The following is a 16,145-nucleotide window of genomic DNA, read 5'->3' as shown; positions in this document are numbered from 1 at the left end:
CAAGACAAGGGACAACACAGCCTGAGTGGGATTGGAGAGAAAAGGAAGAGATTTAGGATGCTCTCTTCATAGAATCTTCTAGAGTACATCCATTAGTGTTAGACTAGGATAGATTTAGTCTGGCAAGATTCTGTCTATTTAGTGTGAATAAATAAATAAAGAATTGAATTTGACTGGACCAAGGTCCAGATTCTAGGTCACTTTGGGCTGGGCCTGACATCAGCAGATGAACAAAGAGATCTGGTGGCCAGCAAGGAGTGTCTTGTCATGCTCCTTCAGTTTCGCTATCTATAAATAAAAATAGAAGAACTGTTTGTGGTGCTCATCATGCTGACTAGCCATCAAATCCTCTATTCCACTAAGAGTTTTGGTCACTCTATATGGTTGACGGCAAGGCATGCTGGGTATTTCCCTTAATAACTGCACACTTTGATGCATGCAGCAGAATCTAATGAAACATTGCCACTTCTGCAGCAAGTTTTACTGTTTGGGTAATGGATTGCTTATCAGACAGAATGCTCACAAATTGGCACTGGGAATAGTGGGTCATCTCAGAATGGAGATGTCTAATTATTCTATTTTAGGTATAACGTCTGCATCATTATTCACTGATGTCTGAAATGTGTCTTAAAGACAGTTGCATAATTGCCAGGAAATAAGGCCATTTTACATGTTTTGCTCTGACTGTGTGCACCCAAGTAAAGGTCTGGGGAAGAAGCAATTATTTTGGGAAATAAGGCCTTTCTTTCCTCCTAAACCCAGAAGGAACACCTTCAGGTTTGAAAGAAAAATACTTCTTGTAGCTTGGTACAATTTGAATAGAAATCCTTCCTTGGTTCTTTTTCATCATACAATGAAAGTTAAGCCTGAGTTCTGAAGAAGAAGGATCTCATAGACTGCCTCAATCTTTGGAACAACACAACATTCAGGGGCATATAAGTGGGGAGATTGCTCACCATAGAAATTAGAGAGAGGCACAGGGGGCTTCTTGCTGAAATCATAGTCTTCATAATCAGAATCAGAGTCTTCATGGGCTGCTGAAGGGGACACATCTGTTTATGGAAGAGAGAACAGAAACAATTGTCTGAGGAAACCAGCAGAGTTTAGAAAAGGCAGCACCTAACATACCCTGCTATGGTGTAGGACTGGGTCTTTAAAAGACTGGAGTCACGATTTCAAAACTAATCTTCATTATACAAGTAGTTCTCGACTTACAACCACAATTGAGCTTAAAATTTATGTTGCTAAGCGAAACATTTCTTAGGTGAATTTTTCCCCATTTTACAACTTTTCTTGGCACAGTTCTTAAGTGAATCACTGCAGTTGTTAAGTGAATCACTGCAGTTGTTAAGTCTGTCACATGGTTGTTAAGTGAATCACTGCAGTTGTTAAGTCTGTCACACGGTTGTTAAGTGAATCACTGCAGTTCTTAAGTGAATCACTGCAGTTGTTAAGTCAGTTACGTGGTTGTTAAGTGAATCTGGCTTCCCCATTGACTTTGCTTGTCAGAAGGGGGATCAACTGACCCTGGGACATTGCAACCGTCATAAGACACTTTTTTCAGTGCCATTGTAACTTTGAATGGCCACTAAATGAACTGTTGTAAGTTGAGGAGTACATGTAATTACCAAACATTATCATGGATAGTTACAAGGCCCCTAGACGTGTTCATAAAACTAATTCATTTGAAGGAATGTATCAATATTGTGAAACATGGATTTCAAGAGAACTCTAAAAAGCTAGTTGGATAATCAAGGATTTTCTTTTTAGTGTTAAGCACTTTTACAATTTTTATGATGACTGGAGGGGATTTTATATATGTTATTGATTGTTTTATCAGATGCTGTTTGAATTCACATCAAGGGTTGTTATTTAACATTTTTCCTGAAGATGCCAGGTGTACTTTTACAGATCAATCAAGTGTTGGTTCATTGATTATGACAGGAATTGATCAACCAACTTGTCTTCTGAGTGTGATATTATCTCTGCTAATATGTTGAAACAAAGGAGACTTGTGGCATGTTAACATTTAGGACTTAGCACTTAGACTTATATACCACTTCACAGTGATTTACAGACCTCTCTAAGCAATTTACAGAGTCAGCATAATTGCCAGGAAATAAGGCCTTTCTTTCCTCCTAAACCCAGAAGGAACACCTTCAGGTTTGAAAGAAAAATACTTCTTGTAGCTTGGTACAATTTGAATAGAAATCCTTCCTTGGTTCTTTTTCATCATACAATGAAAGTTAAGCCTGAGTTCTGAAGAAGAAGGATCTCATAGACTGCCTCAATCTTTGGAACAACACAACATTCAGGGGCATATAAGTGGGGAGATTGCTCACCATAGAAATTAGAGAGAGGCACAGGGGGCTTCTTGCTGAAATCATAGTCTTCATAATCAGAATCAGAGTCTTCATGGGCTGCTGAAGGGGACACATCTGTTTATGGAAGAGAGAACAGAAACAATTGTCTGAGGAAACCAGCAGAGTTTAGAAAAGGCAGCACCTAATATACCCTGCTATGGTGTAGGACTGGGTCTTTAAAAGACTGGAGTCACGATTTCAAAACTAATCTTCATTATACAAGTAGTTCTCAACTTACAACCACAATTGTGCTAAAAATTTATGTTGCTAAGTGAAACATTTCTTAGGTGAATTTTTCCCCATTTTACAACTTTTCTTGGCACAGTTCTTAAGTGAATCACTGCAGTTGTTAAGTGAATCTGACTTCCCCATTGACTTTGCTTGTCAGAAGGGGGGATCAACTGACCCTGGGACACTGCAACCGTCATAAATATGAGTCAGTTGCCAAGTGTCTAAATTTTGATCATGTGACAATGGGGATGCTGCAACGGTCATAAGTGTGAAAAACAGTCATAAGACACTTTTTTCAGTGCCATTGTAACTTTGAATGGCCCCTAAATGAACTGTTGTAAGTTGAGGAGTACATGTAATTACCAAACATTATCATGTTTGGCCCCTAGAAGTGTTCATAAAACTAATTCATTTGAAGGAATGTATCAATATTGTGAAACATGGATTTCAAGAGAACTCTAAAAAGCTAGTTGGATAATCAAGGATTTTCTTTTTAGTGTTAAGCACTTTTACAATTTTTATGATGACTGGAGGGGATTTTATATATGTTATTGATTGTTTTATCAGATGCTGTTTGAATTCACATCAAGGGTTGTTATTTAACATTTTTTTGTTTACTATTGTATTATGCACTGCCATAGGCTGATATGTCAGAACAATGCAAATATACATTTGATATTAGCTAAATATCCAGAGGTATTATCTCTCCTATTTTTTCTTCTTCTTAACATTTTTCCTGAAGATGCCAGGTGTACTTTTACAGATCAATCAAGTGTTGGTTCATTGATTATGACAGGAATTGATCAACCAACTTGTCTTCTGAGTGTGATATTATCTCTGCTAATATGTTGAAACAAAGGAGACTTGTGGCATGTTAACATTTAGGACTTAGCACTTAGACTTATATACCGCTTCACAGTGCTTTACAGACCTCTCTAAGCGGTTTACAGAGTCATCATAATTGTCCCCAACAATCTGGGACCTCATTTTACCGACCTCAGAAGGATGGAAGGCTGAGTTAGCCTTGAGTTTGGTGGGATTCGATCTGCCAAACTGCTGGCAGACGGTGATCAGCAGAAGTAGCTTGCAGTACTGTACTCTAACCACTGCGCCACTGCGGCTCATTCATTTAATCCAACTGAATCCAGTGAAACTCAGTGGATACCAAAGCACACATTTTCATGAACATTTCTTGTTCATTTTTTTGTCCACCAGTAATTTCAGCAAGTTATTTTGGCCATTACCTATGCACATATTAATGCTGTAATCATAAGAATATCCTCCCAAAGATCTACACAAGGATCCTCTTTGTAGACTTTAGTTCAGCATTCAATACCATCATTCCAGACACTCTTCTAACTAAGCTAAACCAGCTACAGGTACCTGAACAGACTTGTAAGTGGATCACAAGCTTCCTAACAATCAGGAAGCAGCAGGTGAAGCTAAGCAGAATAACATCAGATACCTGCACAATTAGCACAGCCCCCCCCAAAGGCTGTGTGCTCTCCCCACTTCTCTCTGTATACCAATGACTGCATCTCTAACGATCCCTCTGTTAAACTATTGAAGTTTGCAGATGACACAACAGTGATCGGTCTCATTTGAGACAATGATGAATCCGCATACAGATGGGAGGTTGAACGACTAGCCTTGTGGTGCAACCGGAACAATCTGGAACTGAACACACTCAGAACCATAGAAATGGTGGTAGACTTTAGGAGAAACCTTTCCATACTTCCACCTCTCACAATACTTGACAACACAGTATCAACAGTAGAAACCTTCAAATTTCTAGGTTCTACCATATCACAAGATCTAAAATGGACAGCTAACATCAAAAACGTCATCAAAAAAGGACAACAAAGAATGTTCTTTCTGTGCCAACTCAGAAAGCTCAAACTGCCCAAGGAGCTGCTGATCCAATTCTACAGAGGAATTATTGAGTCTGTCATCTGCATCTCTATAGCTATCTGGTTGGGTTCTGCAACCCAACAAGACAGACACAGACTTCAGAGGATAATTAGAACTGCAGAAAAAACAATGGCTACCAACCTGCCTTCCATTGAGGACCTGTATACTCCACGAATCAAAAAGAGGGCTGTGAAAATATTTACAGATCCCTCACATTCTGGACACAAACTGTTTCAACTCCTACTCTCAAAACTATGCTATAGGGCACTGCACACCAGAACAATTAGACACAAGAACAGTTTTTTCCTGAACGCCATCACTCTGCTAAACAAATAATTCCCTCAACACTGTCAAACTATTTACTTAATCTGCACTACTATTAATCTTCTCATCATTCCCATTACCCATCTCCTTCCACATATGACTGCAACTTTGTTGCTTGTATCCTCATGATTTATACTGATATTGATTGTTTCCTGATTGCTTATTTGTACCCTATGACTATCATTAAGTGGTGTATCATTAAGTGTTAAATTTCTACCCTATGACTATCATTAAGTGTTGTAAGTGTCGTACCTTGATGAAGGTATCTTTTCTTTTATGTACACTGAGAGCATATGCACCAAGACAAATTCCTTGTGTGTCCAATCACACTTGGCCAATTTAAAAATTTTTTTAAAAAAAATCAAAATACATTCTACAGTACGTGTATGCGTATGCACAGCTATGTCTCTGAAATAGTGTTGGCTCCTGTTGAGCGCCTAGACAAATCCTTCCAGTTTTCTTGGCAAGATTTCCGAAGAGGTTTGCTTTTGCCTGCTTCCTAAGGCTTAAAGAGGGACAGAATGGTCACCCAGTTGGCTTTGTGCCTAGGGCAACACTAAAACTCACAATCTCCCAATTTCTAGGCTGGTGCCTGAACTGGATCTCATTCTGCATGATATAACTCTGCAGTATCCATTTAACAGTTTAGTCATGTTTTTATAGATGGTTGTGAGCCTCCTAGAGTCACTGTATGAGACAGGTAGACATATAAGTCTTGTAAATAAACAAATGGAATTATTGGTTAATAGTTATTTAATTGAGATTGATTAAGAAAAGTTCACAGAATCCGCCTATATCAATTTATTTGCGGTTGGGTAAATATTTTTTTGAGACGACATTGAATTTATATTTGGTCTCAGTTGTTTTGGTTGTATGAATGAATTTATTCCTAATTTATTTCCTCTATTTATAAAAAAATTCTCCTTGGATACAGTATTGAAAATAGATGATTAAAAGGGTGTATCATTAAGATTAAATGTGTACCTTTCTGTATGCCTCCCATTTTCATCAATGCCTCTTTTTCTGGGTTTGTGGATCAGAATGAACTGATCCAATCAAAGAGTTCCCAATCAAATGGGTTTTAATATATTTTATTTTTAATTGCTATTTTATTCCCTTGGTTAGTTTTTAATGGTCCTTATTGTTTTCTTTTATATTGATTGATTCTTATGTTTTTGTATTTGCTCTCCAGAATCATGTTGCCTACGTTAGGCAGCCATATCAATGCTTCAAACAAACAGCAGATACTGATTTTAATAATAATTTAATCTGTGTAATTTTAATATTTTGATAATTTTTTACTTTTTTTATAACTTGCAAGCCACCCAGAGACACCTTGTGAAGGGAGATGGGCAGCATACAAATTTAAGAAATAAAATAAAAATTGATCTGCTGCATTGTTTTTTTCCCCCCAAACATACATAAAACTGAGTTCTCTAACAGAAAGGAATGTTAAGCATTCTTTGAATTTAACATGCACATTTTCAGCATTTGCAGATGATGATGGCTGAGAGTTGGGGATAGAGCTGAACAGTGGAGATTTTCTACCGAGACAAATATTAACTTGACAGATTTTCCCTAAGAACCCCAAAAGTTGTTTATTGGCTTGTTTGCCTGCTGGTATCCTACAGCCCACTGTGGACAACCAGGTCTGATGAAATTCTAGCCTAACTGATCAGAGCCGGGGGAAAATAATTGTCCGGAAGCAAACAGAAGAAAAAAAGTGAGAAGAAAGATAGTAAAGATAAGAAGAGAACAAGTTCAGGCAGGCAGGCAGGCAGGCAGGCAAGAGTTTTTGATACCTTCTGTTTTGTGGAGGCTCAGGGAGACATCCCCTCCAGTGGTTAACTTCTGCACTGTGTGATTCATCAGGACGGGGACAGATACTGGAGCAGAAGAAATAACACAATCTGCAAATCAAATGCTCACTATATAAGATCACTGGGAAAAGGCCCCCCATCTCTTCTTTTACCCACAGGTTTTCTTGCTAGCAGAGGACACATCCATAGTAAGATCATATTCATAACATAACATAACATAATAACAGAGTTGGAAGGGACCTTGGAGGTCTTCTAGTCCAACCCCCTGCCCAGGCAGGAAACTCTACACCATTTCAGAAAAAATGGTTATCCAACGTTTTCTTAAAAATTTCCAGTGTTGGAGCATTTATAACTTCTGCAGGCAAGTTGTTCCACTTATTGATTGTTCTAACAGTCAGAAAGTTTCTCCTTAGTTCTAAGTTACTTCTTTCCTTGATTAGTTTCCACCCATTGCTTCTTGTCCTGCCCTCAGGTGCTTTGGAGAATAGCTTGACTCCCTCTTCTTTGTGGCAACCCCTGAGATATTGGAACACTGCTATCATGTCTCCCCTAGTCCTTCTTTTCATTAAACTAGACATACCCAGTTCCTGCAACCATTCTTCATATGTTTTAGTCTCCAGTCCCCTAATCATCTTTGTTGCTCTTCTCTGCACTCTTTCTAGAGTCTCAACATCTTTTTTACATTGTGGCGACCAAAACTGAATGCAATATTCCAAGTGTGGCCTTACCAAGGCATTATAAAGTGGTATTAACACTTCATGTGATCTTGATTCTATTCCTCTGTTTATGCAGCCCAGAACTGTGTTGGCTTTTTTGGCAGCTGCTGCACACTGCTGGCTCATTATATACATGTGTCACAGATCATTATAAGTGATATGTACACATTATATACATGTGTCACAGATCTATGTATTCCACTCCGACTATGCTTGCTATGCCACTAGTGACCAGTGGTGGGATTCAGCCAATTTTGTCTGGATCGCGTGAACTGGTAGCGGTGACCCCGCGAGGCTCCGCCCACCCACCCGGATGTAATATGCCACTACTGCACATGCGCAGAAGGCCGTGCGCATGAGCAGAGGCTCACATTTGCGAACCGGTAAGGAAGATAAGTGAATCCCACCTCTGCTAGTGACCCATCTGCCTACGTCAGTTGAAAAGTACATGACAAGAGATGCCAGACACTAGTAGGCTGAAGGTGATTACAGCTAAATAGCACTTTGACTTTGATTTTCAACTGGAGCTTTGGAGCAGAAACGGAGCACTTGACTGTTTGCAGCATGCTGAAGAAGCTGCGGCCTTTCCTGGAATATTAGAGCTATGTCACCTGGCTGCTTTAAGGTGGTCTGCATGGGAGCATTTACACTCCCATAAGATCTAAAGCATCTTTTGGCAATTAAATCCAAAGGGTTGCACAATCTTAAGCAGCACTGCATTAAAATAAAACACACCACCTCTTTTATCTCTGTCTTCCAATACAAATAAGTCTGACCATGCACTGCAGATATGATACACAGGACCCTGAGAACTAGTGGCTGCATTAAGTAAATCTGTAGAAAGACTCTCAGCTCTTGGCTAATCAATCCATATGCACGTTTTTTCAGCAGATTGAAATTTCCGTTCTACCCTAATGGAGGTTTTCAGAAATGGCACAGCTACCATAGCACTGAACTTATGCTGTTGCTTGCTAGCTGTAGGAATTCTTAGCAGGGAGCCTTCACAATTACGTTGTTTCTGCAAAAAGGGAATTGGTCTTGTGTTTCAAATCAGTTTACCCCAATGCAATGCCCTCTAAATAAGGCTCATTAAAAAACCCATCCCACCATAGTTCTGATCACATTTTAATACGTTGCTCTCTCCTTGCTTTTTAATCATAATATTAATATTTTTAATTTGTTTATTTTTATATTACTGTTTTACTGTTTTTTCTGTAAGATGTCCAGAATTGTATTTTGTGAGTTGTGCAGCTATATAAATATAACGAACGAATGAATGAATGAACAAAATACTTCTTCTAAGCCATATCCACCACCACCCCACCCACCCAGGAGATCTCCAGTAGACGAAATGTACCATTTTTCTTCTGTCTTTTCAGCAGGAGGATAATAATGATCACAATGCTCAGAAAAAGGAGAAAACCCAGAATGATGCAGGTCATCTGCAGGTTCCGATCTGGTGATGTTGCTTTCAGGTCTTCAGGAGTTGTAAAAGCTGCAAATGGAAACATAGATAGAATTGAGAAAAGGGGGGAAAAAAACCTGCTTTCTGAAGCTGTCTACAGGTAGTCCTTGATTTACGACCACAACTGAGCCCAGAATTTATGTTGCTAAGTGAGACATTATTTAAAATGAGTTTTGCCCCATTTTACAACTTTCCTTGCCATATTTGTTAAGTGACTCACTGCAGTTGTTAAATTAGTAACTTGGTTGTTAATCTGGCTTTCCCATTGACTTTGCTTGTCAGAAGGATGTAAATCACATGCTGCAATGGCCATAAGAGCTCTTAATGGTCATAATTCATTGTTTTCAATGCTGTTGTAACTTCAAACTGTCACTAAAAGAACTGTTGTAAGTTGAGGACTACCTTTATGTGTTTGGGGAGTGGGGGTGGGGAGGTTGGTCCAAATCTCTCTTCCAAAAATAGTGGGAATACTCTCATATATTTTCCTTTGCAATTTAGCTGGAGCCTGGGAAGATAGGGACTGCCAGCTGTCAGAATTCAAACCGAGGAAGTGAAATTCAAGTCCACTATTAGCTATGGAAACTTTCTGGGTGTGGTTAGTTGAGCCATTCACTGCTTTTAGCAAAAACCAAAGGCACAGGGGGATTTTACTGCAGAGAAAAATGAGGGGCGATTCTGTAGGTAATCAGCCTTGAAGTCTTGGAAAAGAGACAGGATAAATATTTTTTGCTTGTTTCTTTGTACTTCACCTTTATTATTTTTACAAATGATTTAAGGTGGCAAACATATACAACCCACTTTCCTTCTATTATTTTTTCACAACGACCCTGTGAGGTGAGTTGGGCTGAAAGAGAGTGACGGGCACAAGATCACCCAGTTGGCTTTCATGGTTAAGGTGGGACTTGAACTTATGCTGAAAACACTTTCAACAGCTGGAAACAGACAAACCAAACCAAACCACAGCAGCCGAAGAGACACAAGTTGTTTATCCCACTCATTTCTCAGTTTATCTTGGTTTAGAAAGGTGTCTATTACAACTGAAACGCTACATGGGAGGATAATGCAAGATCAAAAGGTCAAGTTCTCCTTGACTGTTGGGCAATATAAAACCCACACTATAAGTTCATTTTCGTTCCTCAAAAATTGTTCATTTTTATTTTGTGCTTTTTACATTGTGCTTGTTGGGACATGGATTAATGAAAACTATCTGGTAGAAAAAGTAACATTAAAAAGAACATAGGTTGAACAGGTTCTCCTTATTCACTTATTGCATGAATATATTGCTAAATACCTTTAGCTGCTGCCTTCAGATGAATATATGAACTATACAATCATATATATATATGATTGTAAGCCCGCCTGAGTTACCCTGGGTAAGATGGGTGGCCAATACATTTTATAGATAAACAAACAAATTTTAGCTTTCCCCAGCTTTTAAGCTCCAGATTGGGCTCTTCTCTTTTCCTCTTTCCTTTTTTCCCCCCGTATGTATTTCTTCCTTGGGAGGAACACCTTTTTCAGTTGTCCCTTCTTTTTCCAGGACCCTTTTAATCAAAGCTGCTCAGTTAGTGGCAGCCAGGGAACATCCCTAACTCTCTGATTCTCTATCTTCACGAGAGTTCAACCAATCAGAGGTGAGGTTTTACTTTCTTCCAAAATGCATCAGTGAAAAATAACTTCTAGGGAATGTTTTCACCCATAGGTTCTGAGACTATGGGTTGTGACCCCATGAGAAATAAACAAATTAGAGCCATGGGTCACAATTAGATTTGCACAGATTAGGAGTAGGAGGTCAGCATTTTCAGTTATAATTATTGATTATTGAATAATTTTAATTGTTGAAACTAAAGTGGTATATTTATTTCTTGTTTAACCTTAAGATCAATTAAATGAATCCAGATAGTCCTCAAGCGATGACCACAATTCATAGGCTAAAGTCTATGTTGCTAAGTGAAACATTTGTTAAGTGACTTTGCTCCATTTTATGACTTTTCTGGCCACAGTCATTAAGTGAATCATTGCATTTGTTAAATTAGTAGTATGGTTGTTAAGAGAATCTGGATTCCCCATTGACTTTGCTTGTCAGAAGATTGGCAAAGCTGATCACATGACTTCAGGATACTGCAACCTTCAAAAAGATAAAACAGTTGCTAAGCATCTGAATTTTCACCAAATTACCATAGGGAGGCTGCAATGCTTGTGTGAAAAAACGGCCATAAGTCACTTTTTTCAGTGCTGTTGTAACTTTGAATGGTCACAAAAAGAACTATTGAAAGTCGAGGACTACCTGTATATATTGATTCAGGGAGTTGTATACATGCATTTATTATTCTAGGGATCATTCTAATGCAAATTTTATTAAGTACCGATTCAGTCTACTGCCAAATGTCAGTCTGATTGGAATTTGGCTTCTGGCTGTTTATACCACTAAGATGAATTGGGAGTAAGCCAAAAGATATAGTTGAGAGAGAGAGAAAAACAACAACCACTACCTGCAAAGTGAATTAGCATGTAGTAAGCTCTTTGTAAGCAGGCAATCTACAATGACTTTGTTTAAGCAATTGCACTGTGTGCAGTTTTTTTTTATTTTATTTTGTCACAACAGTATATATAAGCATAAGCATAAAACAACTATACAACATATAAGCGTATATATAATGAAAGGAAACAATAGGACAGGAACGGTAGGCACTTTTGTGTTCTTATGCACACAAAAAAATGTATTTTAAAGAGATTTTACTTACTGGGAGTGGGTAGATGGGAGACTGAAGTCACAGTTTCTTTTTCTGTTGTATCTATAGGCGTCTGGATACTCGGTGAGCCTGAAATTATAAAAGGATACAAAAAATTAAACAAAACCCAAAATCAATTAACACTGGAGAATCAGTATCAGATTTTTATAGACATTTTTACAATGAGCATAAAAACTAACTAACACAAACTAATAACAGATAAAGGCAGACAAGAGGGGAAAAAAGTCAAAATGCAGAAAGAAAGATTAGAAACAAATAGAAAGCAGAATTTTCTGATTTCCTTTGTAGCAAATATAAATACAAATTACAAAGTTATCTCTCACTCCCTGATTACAAAAGAAACTTCCCTTTTTTCTATTATTCAGGTTTGTTTTTTAATCACTGAACCACAAATCATAAGTGATTTTTTTTGCAATTTTATTCAAAAAGTCTATAAGGGGTAATAAATGTAGACACGGTTTCCTTTCTCTAATCAAAGAAGTTAATTTGGCAGTCTCCACAAGCTCCATCATCTTCACCAACCAGTTTCAAATTTAGACCAATAAGGATATGCTGAGTCTTAGCTTGCCCAGACTGTATATTCTAAGATCATTGTGTGCATCAAGAAGAAACAGAATTCTCCCAGGGAAAGCAAACTTTAACACCAACACATATCTCAGAGGCTCAGAATGACAGAGCATGTATGGGTTTTGCATCATGAACATTGTTGTATGGATCAATAGATCAGAATCAATAAAGGAATGAAGCACATCAGAGTTTTAAAGCAAAACAACCTTTCTAATCAAAGCCAGCTGAAACCTCCTACAAACCACAATAGCTAATATGATAGCAGGTTTCTAACTTTCCAAACAAGCTGCTTTGGCTAACCAGCCACAAAGTTAGGACCAGTGGTGAAATCCAATTTTTTTTTCTACTACCGGTTCTGTGGGCGTGGCTTGGTGGGCGTGGCAGGGGAAGGATACTGCAAAATCTCCATTTCCACCCCATTCCAGGGGAAGGATACTCCAAAATCCCCATTCCCTCCCCACTCCTGGGGGAAGGATATTGCAAAATCTCCATTCCCACCCCACTCTGGGGCCAGCCAAAGGTGGTATTTGCTGGTTCTCTGAACTACTCAAAATTTCCGCTACCGGTTTCCAGAATCTGCTGGATTTCACTCCTGGTTAGGACATTTGCAAATGGTGATGGGGTGATGGTAAGACAGTGGCCAAGTGGCATCTCAAGTGCCCTTTCCAGAAAAACCAAACAGCTTCATGGTATGAGTTATATACTGTAGCTAAAAAAAAATCATAATTATCATCATACAGCACTGATAAGCAAGCAGCCAGAAGAGATGGCATTGATGCCTCTACCTTTTAACTTAATCCTTGCCATTTGCCTTTATTTTATTTATCTACTTCTATTAATCTTCCCTGCTTTTGTGTTCTTCTCTTTTCCTTTCTTTTTCAGGTTTAAGGGCACAGCCGCACATCCTCTGTTTCCCTATGTCAGGGGTCTGCAAACTTGGCTCTTTTAAGACTTGTGGACTTCAGCTCCCAGAGTTCCTCAGCCAACAAAGCTTCCTCAGCCAACAAAGTCTTAAAAGAGCCAAGATTGCAGACCCTGCCCTATGTCTTTAATTCTGCTAACCTGATGTAATGGAAACAAAGAGCAAGAATGTGCATGGATACTCACAGGTCCTGCAGTGGCAAAAAATAAAATAAATTAAATTAAAAAACACCCCAATTCATATTATAAGTAAAGAAAATTATTTACCTGTACTCTTCCAGCCCTATTGTTTCATTTGTCTGGCTGTCTGCCAAAAAATCCTGGCAGCTCCTCTGAGGGATTAAGAACTGTCAAGCTACCTTTCCCCTTGAAAGACCCGCTAGCACAGCTGCAGCCTAAGTGCCAAGTAGTGGGGTGAAGGAGGAGCTCTATAAGCAAGGAAAGGTTACTCCATAAATTCTACAGAGCTGCAATGTGCCAAAAAGCAAACCAGATTCCTGGCTGGGCTCCTCCCTTTCAAAGACATTCAAATTTCAAATACTCAACATTAATGCTAATACCCAGCATTAATCAGCTCAGCTACTGAACAGGAATGATGCCACAGGGACACAAAGCCAGTATACAGAACAATGCATGTATTGTGTGAAAAGATACCTTAAGTGCAGGATGGACAATATTACTGTTAGTGAGAGACACAGTTGATTGAATCGCCATTATCCTCAAATGCTCAATACATGCCTCAGCTTGCATCCCGCAATAAATATCAGCTTGTATCAACGCAAGTAGAATGCCAAAGATCTGTCTTAGACTTTGTGTTATATTTGGACTTGAAATAAAGCATCCTGGGGACATTTATCAAATTCGCAGATGACACAGAACTAAGTGGCTAACAGTACAAAATGCAGAATCAAAGACAGAATTCAAAACAATTCTGACAGATGGAACCCTGGGCCCAAAGCTCTCCAGCTGAAATTCAAGAGAGAAATGTAGAGTTCTTACAACCTGAATAGTAAAATATCACAACCATAAGGCCAGCTAGGATACAATAAATGTAAAAAGAATTTGATTTTCCTAGAGGCTCACAAGTTGAATACGATCCTTTTCAGTCAGGGTTGAAACCTGAGCATGGAAAGTTGGGAACGGAACCGGCATTGTCACTCTTGCAGGTTACTGATGATGAGGTTTTAAAAGGGGAAAAGTGACCCTGTGCTGCCTTTAATACCATTGACCATAGTATTCCTCTGTGTGGTCAGTTGTGGGGGACACACTAGATAAGCTGTAGAGCTCTTCTAATGGGTGTAGAGACCTGCAGGGGTGACCTTGAAGCAAATATTCAGAAACCACCATGTAAACAAAAAAAGACAGAAGCATTATTTATGTCCTTGGGAAGGGAGAGAGTATTTAGAGGAGGCTTACTACTCTCCGATTCACTAGAGCAGTGATGGTGAACCTTGTAGACACCGAGTGCCCAAATTGCATGCACATGTATGCCCAAACTAAAAGGTATGTGTGCACATGCAAACTCGCACATGCGTGGATATGCACGATTGGGTGCATATGCAGACATGTGCGAACATGCACATACGCGGACATGTGTGAACATGCGCATGTACAGACATGTAGGAGGTCCCCAGGTTGCTTTATTTCAAGACTGGCCTGTGGGAGGCAGGCATCCCAACACTGGCAGCGGGGCAAGAGGTAAGATCTTTTTCTTTCATGAGCCTTCTGTTTTGTTGTTTGCAGGGAAACAGAAGCTCACGAAAGAAACGCCATGGAGATCTTACCTGGGGCGACAGCGCGTGTGCCAGCAGAGAGGGCTCTGCGTGCCACCGCTGGCACATGTGCCATAGGTTCACCATCATGGCACTAGAGTATAAGCGGAAGGGGAGAAAAAACACAATCAGACTCTCAAGATTTTGTTACTAAAGCCCAGGGGTCTCCAACCTTGGTCCCTTTAAGACTTGTGGACTTCAACTCCCAGAGTTCCTCAGCCAGCTTTGCTGGCTGAGGGACTCTGGGAGTTGAAGTCCACAAGTCTTAAAGGGACCAAGGTTGGAGACCCCTGCTATAGCCTATTTTGATAAAGCAGTCTTCCTGTGGTGGTGTTACTTTCATGCCCTGGTTTATTTATTATTTATTTATTTATTATTTAAATTTTTATACCGCCCTTCTCCCGAAGGACTCAGGGCGGTTCACATCCAGATAAAAAATACACAGTAATACAATATAAATACGATTAAAATACAATTAAAAAACTTATTAAATTGGCCAAGATTAAAAATTTAGGATAAAAACCCATAAAAACCCATAAATTTAAAACTAACCCAGTCCAGCGCAGATGAATAAGTGAGTTTTAAGCTCGCGACGAAAGGTTCGGAGGTCCGGAAGTTGACGGAGTCCTGGGGGGAGTTCGTTCCAGAGGGCGGGAGCCCCCGCAGAGAAGGTCCTTCCCCTGGGCGTCGCCAGACGACACTGTCGCGCCGACGGCACCCTGAGGAGTCCCTCTCTGTGAGAGCGCACGGGTCGGTGAGAGGTATTCGGTAGCAGCAGGCGGTCCCGTAAATAGCCCGGCCCTATGTTTACCTTGTAATGGGCTAGTAATGAAATGCCACAGGCTCTCTCCTATTTTATGTAACATAAAACCACTGGAAAAGTTGTTCAATTTAGAGTAAGAGACCATAGAGACGATCTTGGAGAAACTAAGCTGAGATGATGGTTGCAACAACATGTTGCCTCGAGAAACAGAGAAAGTATGAGAAAGAAACTGAGACTGACTACTCACTAATTCACTAGTATAAAAGGGAGGGAGAGGACAACTCAGTCGGGGTTTCAAGATTCTGTTGCTGTATAACCTATCTCAATAAAGTCTAGTTCCAGTCATTCGTGGAGTCTTTTTTTTCTGTCCTTACTTACCTCAGAGATATCATCAATATGCAGATGATAATCAGTGTTACATTTGTACTGCAGAATGTGTGGATGATGCAATAAAAGTCTTGACCTCTGTCTGGAGGCTGTATTGGTCTTGATGCAGAGAAACTAAACTAAACTCAAGGTTAATAAGATAAGGCAGTTAT

At 39.4% G+C, this 16,145-nt stretch overlaps 1 protein-coding gene across 1 annotated transcript in view; it reads right to left on the bottom strand.

Annotated features, from left to right (window-relative positions):
* The window catches only part of CD6 (CD6 molecule), a 49,316-nt gene that overhangs the window by 7,215 nt on the left and 25,956 nt on the right, over positions 1–16,145 (bottom strand). The window contains exons 4-8 of the mRNA XM_058158152.1: positions 11,575–11,652; positions 8,723–8,860; positions 6,632–6,715; positions 2,343–2,438; positions 957–1,052 (exon numbers count right to left, since the gene is read on the bottom strand). Coding sequence (XP_058014135.1) covers positions 957–1,052; positions 2,343–2,438; positions 6,632–6,715; positions 8,723–8,860; positions 11,575–11,652 — 492 coding nt within the window. The remainder of the gene's footprint in view (positions 1–956; positions 1,053–2,342; positions 2,439–6,631; positions 6,716–8,722; positions 8,861–11,574; positions 11,653–16,145) is intronic.

This window comes from Ahaetulla prasina, chromosome 1, assembly GCF_028640845.1.
Source record: "Ahaetulla prasina isolate Xishuangbanna chromosome 1, ASM2864084v1, whole genome shotgun sequence".
Taxonomy (NCBI): Eukaryota; Metazoa; Chordata; class Lepidosauria; order Squamata; family Colubridae; genus Ahaetulla; species Ahaetulla prasina.
Note: the sequence above shows the minus strand (reverse complement) of the source record. Positions and strands in the feature narration are given on the sequence as shown.